The sequence below is a fragment of the Oratosquilla oratoria genome, chromosome 11 (assembly GCF_046742065.1).
Source record: "Oratosquilla oratoria isolate Oo_2021 chromosome 11, ASM4674206v1, whole genome shotgun sequence".
Classification (NCBI taxonomy): Eukaryota; Metazoa; Arthropoda; class Malacostraca; order Stomatopoda; family Squillidae; genus Oratosquilla; species Oratosquilla oratoria.
In genome coordinates, this window is record NC_134787.1 from 63995999 (window position 1) to 64017999 (window position 22001).

General features: G+C 39.2%; 1 protein-coding gene across 5 annotated transcripts; it reads left to right on the forward strand.

Annotated features, from left to right (window-relative positions):
* The first annotated feature begins 943 nt into the window (after window positions 1–943).
* On the forward strand, window positions 944–16969 carry ergic53 (lectin, mannose binding protein ergic53). Of its 5 annotated transcripts, XM_076193044.1 has the most exons (15): window positions 944–1200; window positions 3741–3895; window positions 5188–5357; window positions 5682–5781; window positions 5864–6005; window positions 6102–6277; window positions 7941–8075; window positions 8940–9073; window positions 10230–10332; window positions 10913–11012; window positions 12576–12699; window positions 12831–12969; window positions 13380–13519; window positions 13713–13788; window positions 16300–16969. In XM_076193044.1, the coding sequence occupies exons 1-14, from the start codon at window positions 1047–1049 to the stop codon at window positions 13777–13779; spliced, it is 1839 nt and encodes a 612-aa protein (XP_076049159.1). In that variant the 5' UTR covers window positions 944–1046; the 3' UTR covers window positions 13780–13788; window positions 16300–16969. The 5 variants fall into 5 exon arrangements, 4 of the variants coding, with proteins under 4 accessions (XP_076049159.1, XP_076049157.1, XP_076049158.1 ...); XR_012966890.1 differs by lacking the exon at window positions 13713–13788 and adding an exon at window positions 14568–14681 and having other exon boundaries at window positions 5864–6277; XM_076193042.1 differs by having other exon boundaries at window positions 5864–6277.
* The last annotated feature ends 5032 nt before the right edge of the window (window positions 16970–22001 follow it).

The window sequence follows — 22001 nt, forward strand, 5'->3', positions numbered from 1 at the left end:
AAAATAGAGAATACAAATACCACAACCAAGATTATCCAAAGTCTAAGCGACAATACTTAACATTTGAGGAAATATTGAAGAAACTGGGTCATCCCATACTGAAAAAGCAAAGAAGAAGAGGCAACATGATAACGATAGTTAAATCAGAGAAAGATGTAGGAAAAATGACAGATGATTTGCCGGTGTAAGATCAACACGAGGTTTTGGAGGGAAAATGAAAAGGCGAACTTGTTTCGAAGATGGTAAGAAGTATTAAATTCCACGTAGATATATATTGACTTGTGGAATCAACTGTATGACAATATAATTCAGGCCAATAGCATAAACTAATTCAAAGCAAACTTGGGTGGGTGGAGGTAAAAAGACAGCAGCACCATATTTGTACAACTCGAACTCCTTTTACTACAGATCGCATAAATACACACACGCTTTGCCGGTCTATTTGATTGCAGAGAAAGTATGTCTGTTTTGTAATTGTAATAGAGTTTAGAAAGTCAGTTTCCTTTTTTAATTATAGGATATTTTAGTGATCATCTTTCTGACTTTCTAATTTGCTAAAGTGAGGATAAAGAACTGTATACCCATGATTATCAAAAGTTACAGTTTTTGTTGATGTTCTACAGTAAACCTCAAGTTACTATGCGAAAAATTAGAATTACTGGCAGCATGTCATGAGGAAACTATAAGCAGTTTAATTCATCTTTGACCACTTTCTCTATGCCTAGCTGCTCGATGTATTCACGGGTATTGGGTTTCCCTTTCGAGAACATCAGCAAATACCCACATTTGTACGTTCTGTAGAGTAAATTTTAGTATGTCGAATGACAACCATGACCACACACAGAAAAGAAAATGAATGACAGAAAAAATTAATTTTACAATTTACTGAGTTATCACAACGCAAAACGCGAATAACTTTGATGATAACAATTTAGTATTTGATTTGACTTCTTTAATCGTGACGTGTACATGTTGTTTTCATCTTAGCGGCTGCGCTGGCGAGAGGGAATTGGCAGCCGCTGTGTGATACTCAACAAGTAGGAAGAATGGAGTTGTGGTGGCTAATAACATTTTTAGCGATATTATTTCCGATTATTAATGGACAAGGAGCACATCGACGATTCGAGTATAAATACAGTTTTAAGGGACCTTACTTAGCTCAAAAAGACAATCAAGTTCCCTTTTGGACATACAGTGGTAGTAAGTATTATTCGTTTCATCATCATGATTGCAATTATTGTTGATTATTGTTTTTTCCTGCACAATACAACACAGGTTCATTGGAATTGTAAGTATTATAGTTATTTTTAGGATTCCAATCACAGTACCTTAATACATCTGTTTGTCCTCGTCACTCGTGTCACCTCACACCTGTGTCGGTAATGCAATTAGCTGTTAATGAGTCCTGGGTTGATATTAAGTGGTTTTTCGTATGTGAATTCAGAAAAAATGTTGCTGGTAGTATCATGTAAAGAAGATGAATTGCTTGGTTGGGAAAGAGTTGCCACAAGTCGTATTATATGCACTTTTTGAAGGTAGGAGTGCAGTTGAGCCAATCATTTTTTTCCCACAGATGTCTCAGGTCGAAGTAGAGTTTCTAAGTCAGTTTCTAGATTACTTTTTGTATCTATTGATCTAAGGTCAAATAGGTGGTCAAGAGGTGCAACATTTTCCTTTGGACTCCGTTTGGTGGATGACATATATCTCTCAGGCTGTATACATTTTCTCTAGACAATTTGGACTGCCAGTGATGGTTTATCAATGTTATTTCTTCTTAAGGTCAATTTATAGTTTCACCCAACCATAGAATTTGATATGTGGCTTATGTGTTTCTGGTGAGAAATGTTGTGATATGAACAATGGTGTACATCATATCCATGGAAATGAGTACTTTTGAAATAATTAAGTATTGAAGTTATGCACATATGCCTACATCTCCGGAATGATCTGGGGGGGCGTTTGGGAAATCGGGGTTTTTGGGCGGGTACTGCGTGCGGCGCCATGTTTGTTTACTAACGATTGTAAGTATTTGTGAGTAAAAGTGCTAGATTTAGGGCAGCCCCTCGTGCAAGACTTGGTAACTGTAAACTAACCTAACCTAACCTAACGGAGATAACGTTAGTTTACGGTTAGGAAGTCTTGCGCGGCTGGAGTGGACTTCGCTAAATGTAACAAATCTAGTGATATATTTTTCAAATAGTTGGTAACAACAAAGATAGCTACCGCTGGACTCGGGCCCTAAAATGTGATTTTTTTTTTTTTTTTTTTTTTTTGTGTTTTTGTTCAATTAATACCTGTTTTGCAATACACATTACTCCATTTATTAGTCTTCCCCATCCAAAAACCCTGATTTCCCACACGTCCCCCCAGATCGTTCGGGAGATGTAGGCATAAGTGCATAACTTCAATACAGACGCTCCTCTACTTACGTTTTTTCAATTTTACGTTTGAACTGACTAAAAAAAATGTAAAAACAATTTTTTTAGTGAATTTTTTAGTTGAGCGTGCTCTCCATAGTACGAGACGTTCAAACGATACTTACGCATGACGCTGCGTCCATTGTTTACATGGCACAAACGACAGACTGAACGTGCCATGCCTCCTCCTCCTCCCCATCCTCCACCATCTCACTTTATGTTGCTTGGATTTAATTTATTTGAAATTAATGTTATTATTTTACTATGTTATGTTTATGATTAATGATTTAGGGGTGTTTTGTAAGATACGGTAATAGAATTTATGGATGTATAGTATAGTATGAACGGTCATACATTACTGGAATGTACGGTAACAACTAACGTTCATTTTCACGTTACATTCGGCCGTTCGGAACGTAACTAAAACATAAGTTGAGGAGCGTCTGTACTTAATTACTTCAAAAGTACGCATTTGCGACGGAAATGATATACACCATCGTTCATATCACAACATTTCTCACCAGAAACACATGTCACATATCAAATTCTATGGTTGGGTGAAACTATAAATTATCCCTTCATAATTTGCATTCTCATGAGAATGGATGTGAGGTTTGATAAATATAGGCCTTTGGATGATAATTGGTCTCTATATGCTCTTAGACCTGATCAATCAACCCATTACCCTTGGTATAGGGTCAACTTGGCACATCACCAAGTTGGACCATGGTTTTGGTGTTTCTGAAATTTTTTCTTGCCTGCTCGCACAGCATTTTGTATATTTTTCCTTATTTCTCCTCCATTTTCCTCACTCATCATGGTCATTTTCTTAGCATTTCCCACTGCAGCTATCTTTCTCTCCCCATCCTCCTTCACATTTAGGAACTCTGTAAAATATTCTGCCCATCTTCCCCTTACTGCCTTCTCTTCCATTATCATCTCTCCATCTGCACCTTGGAGAGATGATAATGGAAGAGAAGGCAGTAAGAGGATGATATTTGGTTGAAAGAAGTATGAATTAGCAGTGATGGACCAAAAATACCCCAATAGCTCTTCAAAAGTATTCATGGTAGTAACAAGAAAATTTACTAGTACATAGAATTGATAAAAAGTCTTTTTAATTTTCTTCTATGAAACTACCCAGAAGCAATTATATTTACACAATGTACACCCATCACACTTGTTTTCATTGTATTCATCAGTTTGTATTGTCCCTTACATCTTCAACACTTTCCATATTGGTCTCCTATTCTTAGCTTTCTCCTTATCTGTGAATATTAGTTTCTTTGGTCTTTAATTCTTAACTTGAAAATCTATTTGCAGATGCCATTGCCAGTGAAGAAAGTGTGCGAATAACTCCATCTCTAAGAAGTCAAAAGGGACAGATATGGACTAAGAACCCAACAAGTTTTGAATGGTGGGAAGTTGAGTTTGTCTTCCGTGTAACAGGTAGAGGAAGGATAGGAGCTGATGGCTTGGTAAGGATCCTACAGACTTCATGTTATTTTCACAGATAATTTGCAAAAACAGACTTACACATGTTCCAAATATTAGTTTTCAAAGCCATAAATGAATTAATTGTTGCATCGAGTTTCGCAAAATAGAAAAGCCACATCTCCATAATGGCTGGTAACGGTCCTTGGGCCCTCCCACAGACTTCTTTGCGAAGAAACTTTGGACTGTTGTCTGTGTTGTATTAATGTGGAATTGTTTTATGTCACTGACTGAAAGTTGGGGAGGGGAGTAGTCATCTCTGAAACTCATAAAAACATGGATTGTATATATACTAAAAAGACCTCCCCCCTGAGTCAAACTACCCATTTGCCCTAACTCCATCTCATACTCCTTCAAATCCATGCTAGCTCCTTGTGAATGAAGGATTATCTATGGCTCCCATAACACTGCTCATGTTAAAAGGAATGCAACAAAACATAGCACCTCCACAGTAGGGCCCAACAGCCAGAGCTGGTTTACCCTGTTATAATTCTCAGTGCTTTATTTTTTATAATTTGTAAAGTGTCTATGGTTTCATGAGTGTTGGAACCATACTGTGGCAGCATAGTAAAGTGACTTCATTTTATTCATGGTTGTCAGTGAGTGATGTCACTGATCAATTAATCAATTCATTGCCCCTGGTCTCTCTTGTAGAAGACCTACAGTCTTCAAGTAACCAGCAAGCAACAGGCTTCAGTTAGGTCTATAATTCACTCAGAAAATGTAATGTGTTATTGTGTAGGTCCTTAGGAATATTAGTGTGGTGGATAGGGCATGACCCTTTGTCCACAAGGATCTAAGAGATTTTTAATATGGAAACAGGTCTTGGATGGGTGGGGGATGAATGTGTGCCTTGGTTGGCTACCTCCCTTGTGAGGGGAAAAGCCTTTTAGTATATAGAAATGCTTGGTACAATTTGGCACCAACTGCAGTACACAATACATGAATTTGAGTCTAAGTATGTTAGAAAATTAGAGAATAGGAGATGGGACCCAATGAGCGTTGCTCTCTCATGTATGCTACAATTAGGCAAATACACCAAATTTGCTGTTTCATTGTATTGCTTTTCATTTAGGATCTCAGAAGTCAGGTGTGAGGTTAAAGGAATCAGGATTTGCTTGGAACATTATATGTTGTATATTCACTGTATTTTGCAGGTTGTGTGTATAGTCCTTAACATTGCATATGAGCTGAAGCAGATGATATGTAAAACAATTTTTTTTTTTTTTTTTTTTTTTTTTTTTTTTTTTTTTTTCTCTTTTCTCTTACCACTCAGGCCTTTTGGTTTACTGCTGCTCCTGGGAATGAAGGACCTGTTTTCGGAAGTTCTGACAAATGGTCTGGTCTAGGAGTCTTCTTTGATTCATTTGACAATGATAATAAAAGGAACAATCCGTACATCATGGCCATGGTCAATGATGGAACCCTAATATATGATCATGAACAGTAAGTGCACATTTTTACAATTTGTTTCTGTAATAGGTCATCGTCTAAATATAATTTAAGTAATTTTTATCTCCTTAATTTATGATATTATAATATATCTGTATACCAATGGCTTTTTTCCCTCATAAGGGAGGTAATAATAATAATAATAGCAACAAGTTATTTTGCAATGAATCAATATACATGAAGTGCAGATAATGAAAAGAACACATAGTTCAAAGCAACAATTACAATTGTCGAGGATAACACAAAAAAACATGTAAGCTTATTTCCATTGTGGTCCAATTATGAATTTTTATAATATTATGATGTTTGATATTTTAGTGATGGAGTCAGCCAGCAGTTGGGTGGATGCCTAAGAGACTTCAGAAACAAACCATTCCCAGTCCGTGCCAAAATAGAGTATTATAAGAATATATTAACGGTAAGTAAAATGATGCATTTTAGGTTTCCTTAAATGTTAATTTTGAATAGCTCTTACTATAGATTTTGTTCACCACATGCAGGTGAGACTTCAGCAAGTAGAGTATGATTTTACCGATCTTATCGAAGATCTAGAAAAAAGAGCCGAGGAAGATGAGGAGCAGCTAACAAGTACTTCTGCACCACTTCATTATTGGGAGAACTCTGAACAGAATATTACAAGGGGTAATGATGAAGTTTTCTCGGAAGGAAATTACATTGCTTCTCAAATGGGTACAGATACCGATGAACAGTTATCTCCAGTTAATGATGAAGTTACAGGAAGTGAAACTGATGGTCAATCTGCGGGATGGGGTAGTTGGTTTAATGTTCCAGAAACCACAACTGTGCTACCTGAAGTGAAGACAGAGAATCTGGATAGGCAGAGGAAAGTGAAGAAAAAGTCGAAAAAAATGAAGAAAAAGATGAAGAAGAAAAAGATTAAAAGGATGAAGATGGTATGAGGCAAGACATGAGATGTTATCCCTGAGTGTGGCCATACTTTCAACAGTCTCCTAACAGCCCGAGGATGAAATAATTGAAATCGCATGATGTTTTTTCCTTTTGCTAGGATTGAAGTTTTATCCATCAGATTATTATTATAACTAGTCTAACTGTGTGTCTTTAATCCTAATAGCTGTGTGTATGAATTATTGAATTTGTTTGGTGTGATTAATATGAAAGGTCACTAAATTTTACTGATCATTTATTGCATTGAGTTTCTTTCTGGAAAGCTGTTTGCAACAACCAGTAACAGACCTCCCTCTTGAACATGTCTCTAAGATGGTATCTCGGACAATTGTCTGTTGTATAATTTTGATGTAAGCTGTTATGTTGTCTGACTACTATTCATCAATATGTGGAAAACTGGGTTTCTCTTCTCCTCCTCCTCCCACTTCCTCTTCTTTTTGTGTAGGGACACAGCAGCGTACTATAGTCTCGGATAAATCAGGTTTTGATTTTGTCATCGTCTGATCCATGTAGTGGAATGCCACTCTTATGTTCATCAACAATGTGTCTCTTGATTAGGTGGTTTTCATGTGGAGTATTTGTAGTTGAATGACTGATAGTGATTCTTTTGAGAGTAATCACTCCAGAGTAGTTCATAAAGTTATAGGAGGGTGGTATTGAGAGTTGGGGGAGAATAGGACCCATTAGGGAAGAGCATTGTGGGTTTCGGAGAACGGGTGCATTCACAACTATCCCCTGCCTTCCCCCTTTAATGCTCATGCTCATGTATTTGGAGAAGGTATATGATAGGTTTATCAAAGGTTTTGTAGAGAGCACTTGGTGCATTGTGGGATGTTCTGGGTTCTTATCTGAATCTGGATTCCTGCGAGGATTACTGACTTGTACTCTGGGAGAAAGTATATGATAAGTTTATCAAAGGTGTTATGGAGGACACTTGGTGCATTGTGGGATGTTCTGGGTTCTTATCCAAATCTGGATTCCTGTGAAGATTACCGACTTGTACTCTGGAAGAGAAAATGTTGGAAAGTATGGAGGAGGTGTGTCCAGCTCGTGCTGGATAATTCAGGAGTGAGACATGGTTGGGTCCTCACCCCAACATTTTTCAACACCTGTAAGGTCTAGGCCTGTTACCAACCTAATTTTTGAAAATCAACTTGGGCTCTGTGCACATGTGTTGGCACATCTTCCTGATATTGATGCCACTCATAGGGTTATTTCTATAAGAAAACCCTCAATGGAGGAGGTGAAGGGGATGTCCCCAGAACTCTTGACCCGGGCGAGTTGATGAAAATGTCATGAGTTGTTTGGAGTGGTTAGGGAAACTACTTGTGAGCCTGCTTAGAAATCTAGACCATAGGGGCTAGCAGTGGCATGCGAGTGGACCAGTGTATCTCCTGTGTCTCCCAGTTGATGATAAATTGATGCCCAGCACTTGTATCCTTGAAGTGCTCTATCCTGAAGAGTAGAGATGGTAAAGGAGATCAACATTCTACTTTGAATGTTGATGAGTTTCCAGTCATAAAAGAGTGTTTCATGATAGGTGTTTTGGATATATTGTGTAAATTTACATGTTTCACATCATTTCCTGAAGTAACTTGCTTTTACTTGTTTAATAATTTTCATCAGTGATAAAAGACTTTCTAATTTCAGCTTATGATCCATAATGGAATGACCAACAATGAAAAAGATTATGAAATTTGCATGAGATCTGAAAACGTAAGGCTTCCCTCAAATGGCTATTTCGGAGTGACGGCTGCCACTGGAGGGCTTGCAGATGACCATGACGTAAGTTTTATTAAATTAGAACTTAGAGAGTGTTTATCACATGAGTATTGTAGGTGTGTTTTAGATATGATAGTTTATATTCACTGTAGTTTCATATGTCTGACTACAAAGTAAATGAAGCAGTGAGTGTACACTAGTTTAGGTTGTCAGGCCCTGCTGTGGATGTCCTGTGTCTTGCATTGTTTTTGACCTGGGTATTTGGTGTCGGATGGCAGGGATGGCCACAAAGAGCTAAGATGGAGAGGAAGCAAATGAATATTGGGTGGCTGTGGGGTGGGTGCATGCATTGATTGGCTACCTTTCTTATAATGGAGGAGTTTTTGGTATATAGATAGATCTTACCAAAAGGTTTCTTCCCTTTCACAAGGGAGGTAGCCAGTGAAGGCATGAACCCACCATCCACCCAAGATCCATTTGTTTCCCCTCTAAAATTCTCTTGGCACCTTGAGGATGAAGGGCCAACTCTATCACCCACCTGGGTCAGAAGCAGGGATGACCCCTCATCCAGGAGGTGCAAAGATAAGAGGGAGGGTAGAGGGGAATGGAGTATGTAGGTGATGGAATGGGAGGGAGTGGTTTCTATGCCTTTGTTTTTTGGCTACATCCCTTAATAAGGGTGAAGAAAGCCTTGGTCTATGTATGTATGTATGTTTTGAAGATAAACATTGGGGAGCTATTTCTTGTGTGACTACCACTTGGAGGTACCCACATTGGATATATGTTTGGTTTTTAGAATCCAAATTCAAAAGAAAGAGGAGGGTAATGCATTTCCTCATCAATGTGTAATTTTATTCATGTCATGTTAAATTTCATGGCAGAAGACACAGGCAAGGGTAGCATGTAATTGTTTTAAAACTATTTTAGGTACTGAAATTCTTAACCTCATCTCTACGTTCACCTGAAGAAATGGCATCATTGATAGTAAACAAGGAGGAAGAAGAAAAGTTCCGACAAGAGTTTAAAGAGTATCAAGAAAAAACAAAAAAAGCAAGGGAGGAGTAAGTATTACATTTGTCATTGATATTTGGCTTAAATTTGCTACAAAAGGTTGCATTCTGCAATGTTGCACTGTGGAAGTTGGATACCACTGTGTGTATGTGCAAGGATGTGAATGTTTGTTTGTGTGTATGATTCACCCTGGTCTTAGATCACATGTTGTACTAGTGATTGACCGCTATTACTCTCCTGGATGATAACTCAGATCTTGTATATGACCTGATCTATGGATAATGCTGTGGCCTTAAACACATACACACATGCATGTAACTTCTTGCCCACCAGAGTTGGAATGCTGGCTTGCAGTGAAGTGAAGCAGATTTTTTTCTGCCTAGAGCTGGATTGGGCAGATAAAGTTGACGAAAGATATCAGGATAGTTTGGGCACATGGAAAGAACGAGTGAAGAAAGATTAGCAAAAATTGTATGGAAAACAGATGTGGATAGAGTGAAGTTGAGAAGATGACCAAAAATGAGATGGATGGATTGGATGAAAGGAACTTTGAACAAGAGGGGAATGTCTTTTGAGCAGGAAAGAGAGAGGGCTAGTGATAGGTGTGAGTGGAGAATGGTTGTGTACAGATATTTTGACAGACCCTGAAGAGATTTCTCCCTGTCATTGTAAATGAAGCAGCCCTGCTGTGTCTTACTGCAATGCTTCTGACCCAAGCAGCGGGCAGAAGACAGATGACCCTTCATCCAAGAGGAGTTAAGATTATAGAGAAACAGTGGGTGGTGGATGGGTGTGGGCACATTGCTTGACTAGCTACTTCCCTTATAAGGGGGGAAGATACCCTAGTTGTATAGATAGATGTAGTGATATCCAAAAAGAGGATAGGAAGAGCTCTGGTCGTCTGGACTGTTGCAAGGGAACTACATAAAAAGGAGGGACAGCTGTGATACAAAAGTAGCATCATATCTCTGAGTAGAGATTTTACTTTAACATAGGCAAAGGATATGTGGCTTCAGTCTATAGAAGCACCCCAAAACAGTCCCCAAAGTAGCCTCATATCTCTCTGAGTAGAGATTTTACTTTAACATAGGCAAATGATATATGGCTTCAGTCTATAGAAGCACCCCAAAACAGTCCCCAAACCATGCAAAAATATAATCAACACCCCAGTGTGTGGATTTCTATACAATCCTAATTCTATTTCAGATATGTTGCTCAGAATCCAGATGCAGCAAGGCAAACACAAGAAGAAGAATTTGAAACTGGAGAACAGAGAGAACTTCGCCAGATCTTCCAGGGACAAAGTCAGGTAATATTATTATTTTTATTTATTTATTTATTTGTTTTATTTTATTATTTTTATTAAAGCTGTTTACTGAAATGGGATGGGTGACAAATGGGTCCAAATGTGCTTGAGATGGAGTGTCTGAGAGGTATGGTGGGGATTGCAAAATTGAAAGGAGAGGCGAGGAGAGTGGGGATGGAGGGGGGCTGGCAGGTGGAGCTTATGAAGAATTGTTTGGTTGGCTTGGACACATGGAGGGAATGAGTGGGGAACTATTAGTAAAAAGAGTGTAGTGGGCAGATGTGGATGGAGTGAAGTTGAGGGGACAACCAAAATTGAGATGGATAGATGGGGTGAAAGGGACTTTGAGAAGGAGTGGAATGTCTGTTGAGCAGGGAAGAGAGAAGGTATTAGGTGTAAATGGAGAATGATTGTGCATTTCCTCATTCCTTTGATGAGAGACTTCACTCAAAAGAGTGATGAATGATGTGGATTTGATGTGTGTGTGTGCAAAAACAGTCATTAAAATACTGACTGCATGTCACCATACAATCAATACCCAAGGATGGGCATTTATATATATGTATTGCATGCTTAATTTCAGATCCATGAAATCATTCGAGGACTCCATGCCAAAATGGATGAAATTATTGGCCGGCAGGAGAGAACTCTAGGTCTGGTGGGATCAATGCAAACTGGAGTTGGTATGTTGAGGTGTTACTTTAATTTAATTGACCATTGTATAATTTTATTGCATTTAATTATTTATTTATTCCTATTTATATACCAAGAGTTTTTACCTCAGTATAAGTGTGGTAACCAAGTCAAAGGCACATACCTACTCCCACCTATTCCACTCCCCTCCGCCACTCTTTCCTCTCTCTCATCTTGGTTCCACATGGGTGATAGGTCATCCCTGTATCCCGTCCACTGCCCAGGGTGAGATGCAATGTAGCAACAGTACATCCACCGCAAGGCCACTTCACTTAATTGGCGACCCTCCTCTCAGTCCCCTTATGAAGATGGGGAGAAATCCCTTTGGGCTGCATTAAGATATCATTCACACATAAGCATCCCCTACTCCCCTTCCACCCCTCCCTTCCTTGCATAACAGTATTGTCTATACACAGCCACTTTCCACTCATCCCTATTTACTGCCTTCTCCCTTCCTTGCTCCATCCATCTCAACCTTGGTTGTCCCCTGAAGTTCACTCCCTCTACCTCTGTTTTCCACACCTATTTCCTATTTCCTTTTACCCAGTTATTTCTGATTACTGTTAAGTAATTAGGTGATGAGATGTACAAGAGGAGATGATGCATTAAGAGGTAAGTCCTACAGGAGATAGGTGAGAGGATATGAATAGTTTTAAGTAAAATTCCACACCACAAAGTCCTCTGTAAGGGGCACCATCCTAGCCTTCTGATAGGAGAGAGTTTGTGATGTTAAACCATATAATTGTCATCATTTAGGGTCACATATAACATGAAATGAAGGAGTGGGTGAATGGATGCAAAGAGAGGATGATATGAAAGGGAGATTGTGCATATGACACTATTGGGACAGGCAGAAAGGAGAAATTTAAATAATGGTGAAGTGCAGGAGTAGTATGGTGGGAATTATGAAGATGGATAGTGTTCAAGATAGGAGGCGAGGAGAAGAGCAGGGGTAGAATGGGAGCTGTCAGATAGGACTGATGAAAGATTATTGGGATGGTTTGGGCACGTGGAAAAAATGAGAGAAAAGATGAGGAAAAAGAATGGAATGCGGAAGTGGATGGGATGAACTTGAGGGAAAGACTAAAAGTTGGATGGATGGAAGGGGTTGAAAGGGGCTTTGAGCATTAAAGGGGGAAGGCAGGGGATAGTTGTGAATGCAGCCCAAAGGGACTTGTCTCACCTTTTCCATTTTTATCATGAGGGGTATGAAGAGGAAGGGTTGCTGTGTAAATGAAGTGGCTGGCCCTGCTGTAGATGTGCTGTGTCTTGCTCCATTGCTTATGGCCCAGGCACTGAGCAAGAGATGGGGTTGACTCTTCATTTACAAGGAGTTAAGATGAGAGAGAACAAATGGATGCCAGATGGGAGTAGATTGGGTGGGGATGGGTGCATGCCTTGGCTGGCTACCTCCCTTATACAGGGAAAGAGACCCTTGGTATATATACTATTGAATGATAGAATTAATGAGGATGAATGATCATAATAGAAATGTTAGAAAATAGTGTGTGTGTGTATATATAAATGTATGTAACATTCTAATTCCATTGCAGCTGGTCAAGTTGCTACTCCACAGCAAGGAGTTCCACCACCTACAGCTGACGGAATTCAAAGGCATGAAATAAATTCTCTAATAAGCAATCAGAGAGATATTGTCAATACTGCACTGGCTATCAAGTGAGTAAAGATGGATCAAGGTTGCCTTATGGGGAAGTTATGAGGGTAAATCAGCTCTATCTATATCTCCCTCTCTCTCCCTCTTCTTCTCCCTCTCTCTCATCAGTCATGTCTCATCTCTCTCCCTCCAGAAATCTTGTAAGTGAAATGCACTCCGTAAGCAATCAGCTGCTGGGTATTGCACAGAAACCGCAGGGAAGTGCTCAACCTGTTGGATATGATCTACATGTTACCTTGAACGAGATGAAAGAAAGTATTAATGTTGTTAAGGTAAGTAATTGGATTTTAATGTATGTAGTGTGTCTATGTGTGCCTTGATTCATCCACCATGATAAAAGGGAGAAATGGGCTTTATTTTGAGTCTGTTTATTTAGTTCTAGTATAAGAAATGTTTAGTATGAGTGAATGATATTTTGATGTAGCCTGAAGGGATTTCTCCCCATCTTCTCTTCTTCTGCTTGAGGGGAACAGTCAAATGTTTGTTGCAGTAGAAATCTATGGGAGGATTCAAAGACTGTTGTCAGTGTCCGAGGTTATAGGGTTCTGTGTGAATGAAACTTAAGACAACAGGTTTTGTATCATAACCCTTGTTTTTGTCATGCATATGATAAGATTTTTAATTATGAACATTGATCTCACTGCTTACATTTTTTTTGTTTTTTTCCCCTTTTTTTTCTTAGCGTGATGTTGGCTCCACATCTCAGAGACTTGGTGCACAACAGATACCAAGCTGCCCACAAGTTAGTTGTGTTAGCACCGCTGTATTCCTGATTTTCATGGTTATCCAAATAGTTATTTTGATCGGATATATATTGTACAGGTAAGCTACATTTTCACTTTTATATGAATATCGTGTATATATATAAATGTTTTGTAGAGAAATATAGTAAGGAATTATATCACTTGCAGTAATAGAAAGTCATCCTATCTAATCAAAAGATATGGTGATTTTCTATAGTATTCATGAATTATATAATTTATTTGGATTTTATTTTGGGTAATTTGTACCTCAGAAAAATGTATGCTACAAGTGGATGGCCTTTGCCTTCATTTTCAACTCATCATGAGCACATACAATAAGTGTCAGCTGTGAGTTGGGTAGTTATCACTAATACTTACCTAAAAACTACCAATCCTGGTTGACTCACGATCACTAGATTTTGTTTGACTGTGTGTGTGCATGTTTGCATGGGTGTGGTGTTTGGACCTGTGTACTCTTGCTGGTTAATTACATTAAGACAAACAACTTAGAAAGATAATTTATGTTCTTATGTGTTCTTAAGTGGAAGTAGAATGGGGGGAATGAGGACGACACTGAAAGAGGTGACTTAGGGATTGTGCAATATGAGTAGAATTGGTTGGAAAAGGAAAAGAAGTCTGAAATGAGGAACTGAAAAGAATTGCATAAGGTAAAAGGAATAATTATATCCAACAGTAACATAAGGAGCAGATTTTGGAATATAAATGAGGTGGAGAGGAAGAAGCTGTATGTTTTTTCAATGAAGTATTTGAAAAATAAAAGTTTTTCAAGAATGGGTAGGGAGAAATAGAGGCGAGGCAGAAAATGAGGAGCAGTTAGCAAAGGCAAAACAGATTGTTGTGGTAGTCAGGGTATACCAAGAGAATGAATGAGAAATGCTTGTAAAGAGTGCATACAAAGTTAGAAGTAGATGAAGTGAGCTTGAGAAAAAGTCTGATAATGAAATGGATGTATTGGATGGTAGGAGCTTTGGATGCATGTGGTATGTCTGTTGAATAGCAAAGAGCAAGTGCAAAAGATATGAGTGAATGAAGAGAGATTGAGAAAAATAGGGAAGATGTAGTATAAATGGATGGTTTTATCTGTTTGATAACTTATTTTGATGTAGAAGAGGAAGGAAGTAAACCAGATCCAGCAGTCAGGCCCTGTTGAAGAACATCCTAGCAATTTCTTCAAACCAAAGCAGTGTGGCTAGGGAGAGGGTGACCCTGCATCTCAAGAGGTACTGAGATGGAAGGGGTGATTGAGTGGGTGTTATTTGTTTATGGTGTGGTTGTGTTACTTGAGGTATCAGTGACTGGTACCTCCATGTTGTGGTCCTGCAAAATTTTTCATGAAAGTAGCAGTTGCCGACAAGACTGACAAGAACACCATGTGAGGACGGAGCCTTATTTGTATGATGTTTTGCTTATTACAGCTTTTTCAAGTACTTGAAAAATCTGTAATAAGCGAAACGTCATACAAATAAAGGCTCTGTTCTCACATGGTGTTTAACTCGTGTCCTGCGACATGGACACTAAAGTTGTCAACCTCCATCAGGAAGTGCAACCCTAAGGGTCTCCAGACTGGTGCCAAAGTCTTAATAGATTTCAGCCATATTTTATACACTTTCTCACATGTGGAGGACACTCAGAGAGCAGGATCCCTAGTCCCATCACTACATATGCACACACGAACACACCCACACACATACACCTACAACTACCATAGGAAAAAAGACTGCATTATACACAATCATGCACGCAAACAACACAACATACGCTCTATAAAGGATTTGTGGGAAAACCCAGTTTCGGCTATGGCATTCCTTGGGGAGACGGGACTGCTCGGACAGACAGTCTAGGGAACGACAACAACAACTACCATAGGGGATAAGAACGGGAAAATCATAGGGATGGTAAAGAAGGGTTTCAAGGAAACAGCATAAAGGAGGGACACTCATAATACAGGTAAACGTCGACTTACGATGGCCGCGACTTACGATTGTTCGACTTTACGATGACGACGACGACGATATGATAATTTAACCCCTTCCATACGGTGCCGCACACGTAGGCGTCATGAGGAGCAAGTGGATTCGCGACTCTGCCATATCGGCGTCTTGATTATATTTATTGTAGTCGCCCCTGTGTTTTTACATTCTCTCAAATGTGCCCTAAATCCCATTCTCTGTGGTTTTCAAAATTCGCGGGTGAAAGAGAGAACGATCGATATAAGCGGTGACTATATTTTATGATGCGAGTATTATTACGTCACGTCATACGGCTGGCATTGGCTGCTGCCCGCGAGATTTAAGTTCCGTACTGAAAATACATATTATAGTGTTTGAATATGGTAAAAAGGATAAAAATAATTAAATAAACTACTGTACATGTTTAATAGGCTATATTCAGTATCTCTGGTGGTTAATATACAGGTAGGCTAGGTACAGTGACCACGGAACAGAGTGGGGATCGACTTACGATGAGATCGTCTTACGATGGCTCTATCGAAACCTAATGCCATCGTAAGTCGACGTTTACCTGTACAAAAGGTAGCATCATACTTCTATGAGTAGAGATTTTACTCAGAAAAATGATGTGTGGCTCCAGTCTAGTGGTATCCCAAAGCTCTAAAGCATCGGCTGCATGCTACCATGCAATCACTACTGCATGATAACATGTAGTCAAGACCCCATGACCTTAACTAATGTGTTTGTATATACTAATATTCGATTGTACAAATTCTTTTGATTGTAATTCTATAACCCCAAGTTTGTTTTTAGATGAATGATATAAGTAAGAATTGGTATTGACGTGAATTATGTTTTGACTAAATCATTGCTTTTCTTTTTTTTACAGAGATAACAAGGAAGCTCAGGCTAAGAAATTCTACTAAAAAAAATTGTCAGATTTTATATGATTAAAATTGTTTATAGTTCTATTTGTTTAAATGTATGAGTGTATGTTATTTGTGAGCTCAAGGTCTGACAAATTGGAGATTTTGCAAGGTAGGGTGGTTGTATTCAGCTTATTTTTCTATTGTGTGTTGCTTTCAGTTGCCGAGAGGGGACCCTCGCTTTAATCATTTTACTTGGAGTGCTGTTGATGTTAATATTTTTGAGTTTTGTCTGTTAGTGATTTGAATGTTTAGCAGAATTGTTTAAAACGAGGGCAACCATTTTACTTTGTATGTAGTATTTATTTGTGAATAGCTTACTGGTACATGTCATAAGTAATCTCAAGATTTTAAGTTTGGATTTTAACAAGTCTTGATTCTGTGTCACATAACATTTTGATAGTTTTGAGACTTTACATTCCTTTTCTTGCTCTTGCATACACTTAAGGATTGTTTTAAAAAAAAATGAATTTCCTTATGCTATGCTATTTATGTAAAAAAGAAAAGATACATTCCCTTTTTTAAGCTGTGGTTTGAATATGAGGTGATGGTGATTTGTCTTCCGTTTATATACCATTTCAGGAGAATGTTATGTTTTGAGTGGTATCTTGCATAAATTTTGTTTGTAAAGAATTCTTTTATTGATCATAATCTACTTTGTTGGCATGTATGTACCAATGGCCTTTTCCTCCTTGTAAAGGGGCCCTAAGTCAAACCTCTTTGTGTGTGCATGTGTGTGTACATGTGCGTGTGCATGAGTGTGTGTGTGTGTAAAATATAGAAAGGGAGATCCTATGTCTTCTTACATCAGCCCATTTAGTTGTTCCTTATGACACGTGAAAATACAATGGCAGCATCCTTGTTCCTTCACCACAGGAGCAGGAGTAAAGAAGAGGTAGTGTCCTAGGAACAGTAGTGGAGAATTTTACATAAAACAGATATGAAGGATAGTTACAAGGTGGCTCATCATTCCTGCATGAGTAGATATTTGTTTGTGAACATAGAAGAATGGGGTGGGTACATAGGGGTGTCTTGTTGGTGAATTTGAGTAAAACCTATGTTATAAGAAAACAGGTTTTGGTCATTCTTGGCTTGTTCAGTATTAGACTAAAGTATCACTGTAATTTTAAGTCCTTCGCATCAGTGAGGAAGTACTTTTCATCAGTACTTTGCTGCCAGGGTTGAACATGAAAAGCTTACTAACATGTTAGTTATATACTAGAATGCATGTGTATTTTGAATGTCATTCAGGTAGAAGCACAAAAATCATAGAGAAACAATGGATAAAATGAATGTTTTCAATCATGTTATGAAATGTAATTACCTTGTATGAGAAGTAACAGGTACTTAATGGTAACTAAACATGGTGCATCATAATATCATTTATCAATTATTTATACCCCAGAGATGACAGACAAGACCTCATGCTACCACAGTGTGCTTTTTTTTTGTGTACTTAAGATTATATGGGGAAACAAAAGACAAATTTATAAGTATATGTATTCATGAATACCAATGTGATGAAGTCAAATTCTTGAGTAAATGAGCTTAGTAGTGTTAAGGTTGTTTTGTCCTTAATCTGAATTTTCAACGAAAGACAAAAGAAAATTTCAGTTGGAGAAAATGGGTAATATACATGACCATGGAAAAGTTCAAGCTGCATAACACTTTAAGTAATGATGGCGCTAGACCCTCCTCCAAATTTCCCTTTCTGGAAGAAGACTAACTGATGTTTCACCACTTCCCCATGGTGCCTCCTGGCTTTAACATCCACCAGGGAAGTTGGTGTATGCAAGTTAGTGACAAACTGCATTCGTCATCAGAACTTTCCTCCTGGTATCTTTCAGTAACTTTATTCTTAAGAGGTGGAACTGGAGGAGAGGACACTTAAAAAAGCAAGACCATCTGCTATCCTTCTACCTCCATGTAGAGAGTGAGATTTTTTTTTCTACCTACTATGAAGCCCATTTCAAAGTCTTGCTGCCCCCTCTATCTTGTCTTGTCCAACATCTCAAATTGGGTTTCAAAAACAGGCTGAGGGAAAACCAACTTCACCACAACACCTTCCCGTCGTACCCTTTGTTGATTCACATGAGGGAGTTTATGCCGAAGATAAGGCCACAACTAAGATTGAAAGGATAATCAGTCACTGTTGTAGTGGGGGGTGGGGGGCTACAACCACATAGCTCTACTTGGAGCGTGCATTGTATTGACCATGTGGCCACAACCTGACAAACACACCTACCTTGTCTGCTGACCCAATCGAATGTAATTATCTCTAATTATGCACCTTGGGTGCTTGGACATGCAGTATATATATACCGCATGGTGCCTAAGGAGTAGTGCCCTGAAGTATCTAGACTGCCATATTTTTCTCACATACAAAAATATACCAAAGGATTTTTCCTCCTTACAAGGGAGGTAGCCAAAAACAAAGGCACAAAAACCATCCCCACCCACTCCATCCCTAATACACTCCACTCCCCTCCACCCTCTACCTTCCCTCTTATCTTGGCACCTAGATGAGGGGTCATCCCTGCATCTTGTCCACTGCCCTGTGTCAGAAGCAGTGTCGCAAGACACAGCACATCCACTGCAAGGCCTCTTCATTAAATCGGTGACCCCCCTCTCCGTCCCCTCATGCAGAAAAGAAGATGAGGAGATATCCCTTTGGGCTGCATAAATTTTTCTCACACTGACAATAAATTCTACCAAATAAAAGCTAAAATTCCTCCGATGGTGCACGATGGTGGGGACAGGGAATGAAAATCCCTGAAAGTGGTGGTGTAGGCCCAGTGGTTGCCCTGTGGTGGGACCAGAGTAGTTTGCACAATAAAGTAGTGCCCAAGAGAGAAAGGAGTGAAGGCTAACCCCCCCAGGTATCCAGTATCTGTCATAAATCTTGTTTCAAGGTCCTCCAACTCACATTATCTCCCAACTGAGAATAGGATAGCAGGATCGTAAGGTAAGGCTTGGGGACTGGAAACCTGGAAAAGGAGGATTAACTGCAGCCTCATCACCTCCATACGGTACACCACAGGACCTGCTCCCACCTAGGAGTTACCAAAAGTGAGGCAGTAACTGAAACTGACTGTATATTGTCACTCCTATACTATAGAATAACTAATTTTCCAACTACAACCATAAACCCTTCAGCAGTGGTGCTTGACAGTTTGGGCAGGAGATGGGGATTTTGGAAAGCCCTTAGTCACAACCTGCACAGCAAGCAGTGTAGGCAAGTGGTTGTGCTGTGTGATGACTGGGAACAGCACAGCTCTGAAGCATTGTACATGACTAGGCAGCAATAATTAGGGTTTGTTCTGCTTACCTTGCATGAGGAAAAGGCTAGAAAAGGTGGTTTAAATTCTTCTCATACCTAGCCAGGCTGGGAAACTGCCCCACATTGGTCACCAATAATGTAGTGTAAATAACAATAATGATGATGAAAGTTAATTTTATGTATAATACATACTTATACCAAAGGTTTTTCCCCCTTACACGGGGGGTAGCTAAAAAGAAAAAGGCATAGAAGTCACTCCCACCCATTTCATTTCCCATATATTCCACTCCCCTCCTCCCTCCCTCCTATCTTGGCACCTCCTGGATATACCAAGGGTTTTTTCCCTTTCATAAGGGAGGTAGCCAAGTCAAAAGACGTGCACCCACTCCCACCCATTCCACTCCTTATCTTGGCTCCATGTGAGTGAAAGGTCATCCCTGTCTTCCACTCACTGCCTTGGGTCAGAAGCAATGCAGCAAGACAGTACATCCACAGCAGTGATGACAATGAAGGGAAAAATAAAAACATAACATCCCTCTCAAAACCAAAGTCCCTCTGTTGCATTCCCACCCTGCAATGGTAATGCCAAAGCAATTACCCTCTGGGCTACCTAAGATTCTTAGTCCTAAAATGTACCAATGATGAACCCACAACAAATGTGCTATAAGAGTGTATGACAAATTTCAAGACTGGAACCCCCCATGATATGTGGCCCCAAGGAGATGCCCTCACAATAGAACTAGACTCAAGACTTCAGTACAACAAAGTTAAGCACTGGCAATCCTGGCTAGCAACAACACATAAAACATTTAACACCAGTGTGGGAATAGTCTGCATCCCACTTAGAAGAAACAATAGAAATACTAATGAGATGGTCAAAAGTAATAAAAGAGTTAAGGAAACCATATATAATAAAGAAATTAATATCCTGTCAGTGATAGCAACCTTCAATCAAGCAAAACTTCCAAGAACCTCCTGCACAAACAACTACATCCCCCTCACTTGTGTCACTAGAACCTGGAGCCCAACTACACGCCCCAACTCGTCTAAAGTATAAAAAGCTGAAATATAAACTCTGACTCCCTTCATTCCATCAAAACCATCACCCATATCTCATTTGACGCTTTCCCCTGACCTACCCTAACACGTACATCACTCCGAACCAAAGAAGAGTACAAGAACCACCTGCATATCTCATTTTTCATCAATCCACTACTGCTCTCCCCCACAAATCTATTTACCTCCTTCCTTTATCCACCCCAAGGCATACAACCCTCCATGTGTATCTTGTTTTGATGTGTTTTTGTGAGTGAGTGCTTATTGCTTTTATTTGATTTATTTGAATTATTAATTTATTTATTTGTATATGATAAATATGCACTGGATTGGCTCTGGCTCTTGGCCTTCAAGCCAAAAATTTCATAAATCACCAAATCACCAAGGCATACAACCCACCCATTTCAAGATGAGATATAACTCTCCAAGAGAAAGCACAGAAGACATAATAGAGTACATCAGTCACACCCCACCAAAACTCTAACAAAAACAAAGATAAATTGAATATACACTGCAGCCTCAATATTAAATATACAAGCTAAAATCCATCCCATCCCAGCAATAACCACAAACACTAAGCTTTTGTCATAACCAACCTAAGGGCTAGACTATATCACAAAAAATATATACTAATAAATAAAATAAATGAGAGTGGCTTTCAGCAGTTGGAATAAGGAGTTTTAAGAGAATATCAGGTAGGATAATCAAACTTCCACAAAAGTAAAATAACATCACGTAATAATAATAATAATAATAAAAGGTTTATTTCAATAGCAGTAGTACACTGACAATGATACAATGCAAAAGCTGATTAAAAATATATAACTTAGAGTATATACACGGTACAAGTTTACATAGAGTTGATTATGTGCACAATGGATGGGATGGCACTGTTTTTGTAGCGGTCAGTCCTTGGCACTTTGATTGGTACGAGCCTACTTCTGTGTCTAGTGGCGTGGCAAGGTGGTGGAGCGTCAGGAGGGAGGAAGTGACAGTGTCTAGGGTGGGAAAGCAGGCTTTCCCCAAATTTCTTTAGTGCCTCACCGTGCCACTGGGACACCCTAAATAGAGTAAGGGTGGTAAGAGCGTGGTCGTCACCGTTGTACTCCCACACCCAGGATAATCCTGCACGCTCTCTTTTGTACCCTCTCCAACTTCTGTCTCTGTGTGAGGGTGAGTGAGCTGGACCAGGCTGGTGAGGCATACATCAGGGTGGGGGGTATGAAGGTTTTGTAGACCTGTAGCTCAGATGTAGGTGTTCCTAATGACTTTAACCTGCTTATTACATATTTCATATGAATCATAAATGGGTATTTAAAATTACCAGGT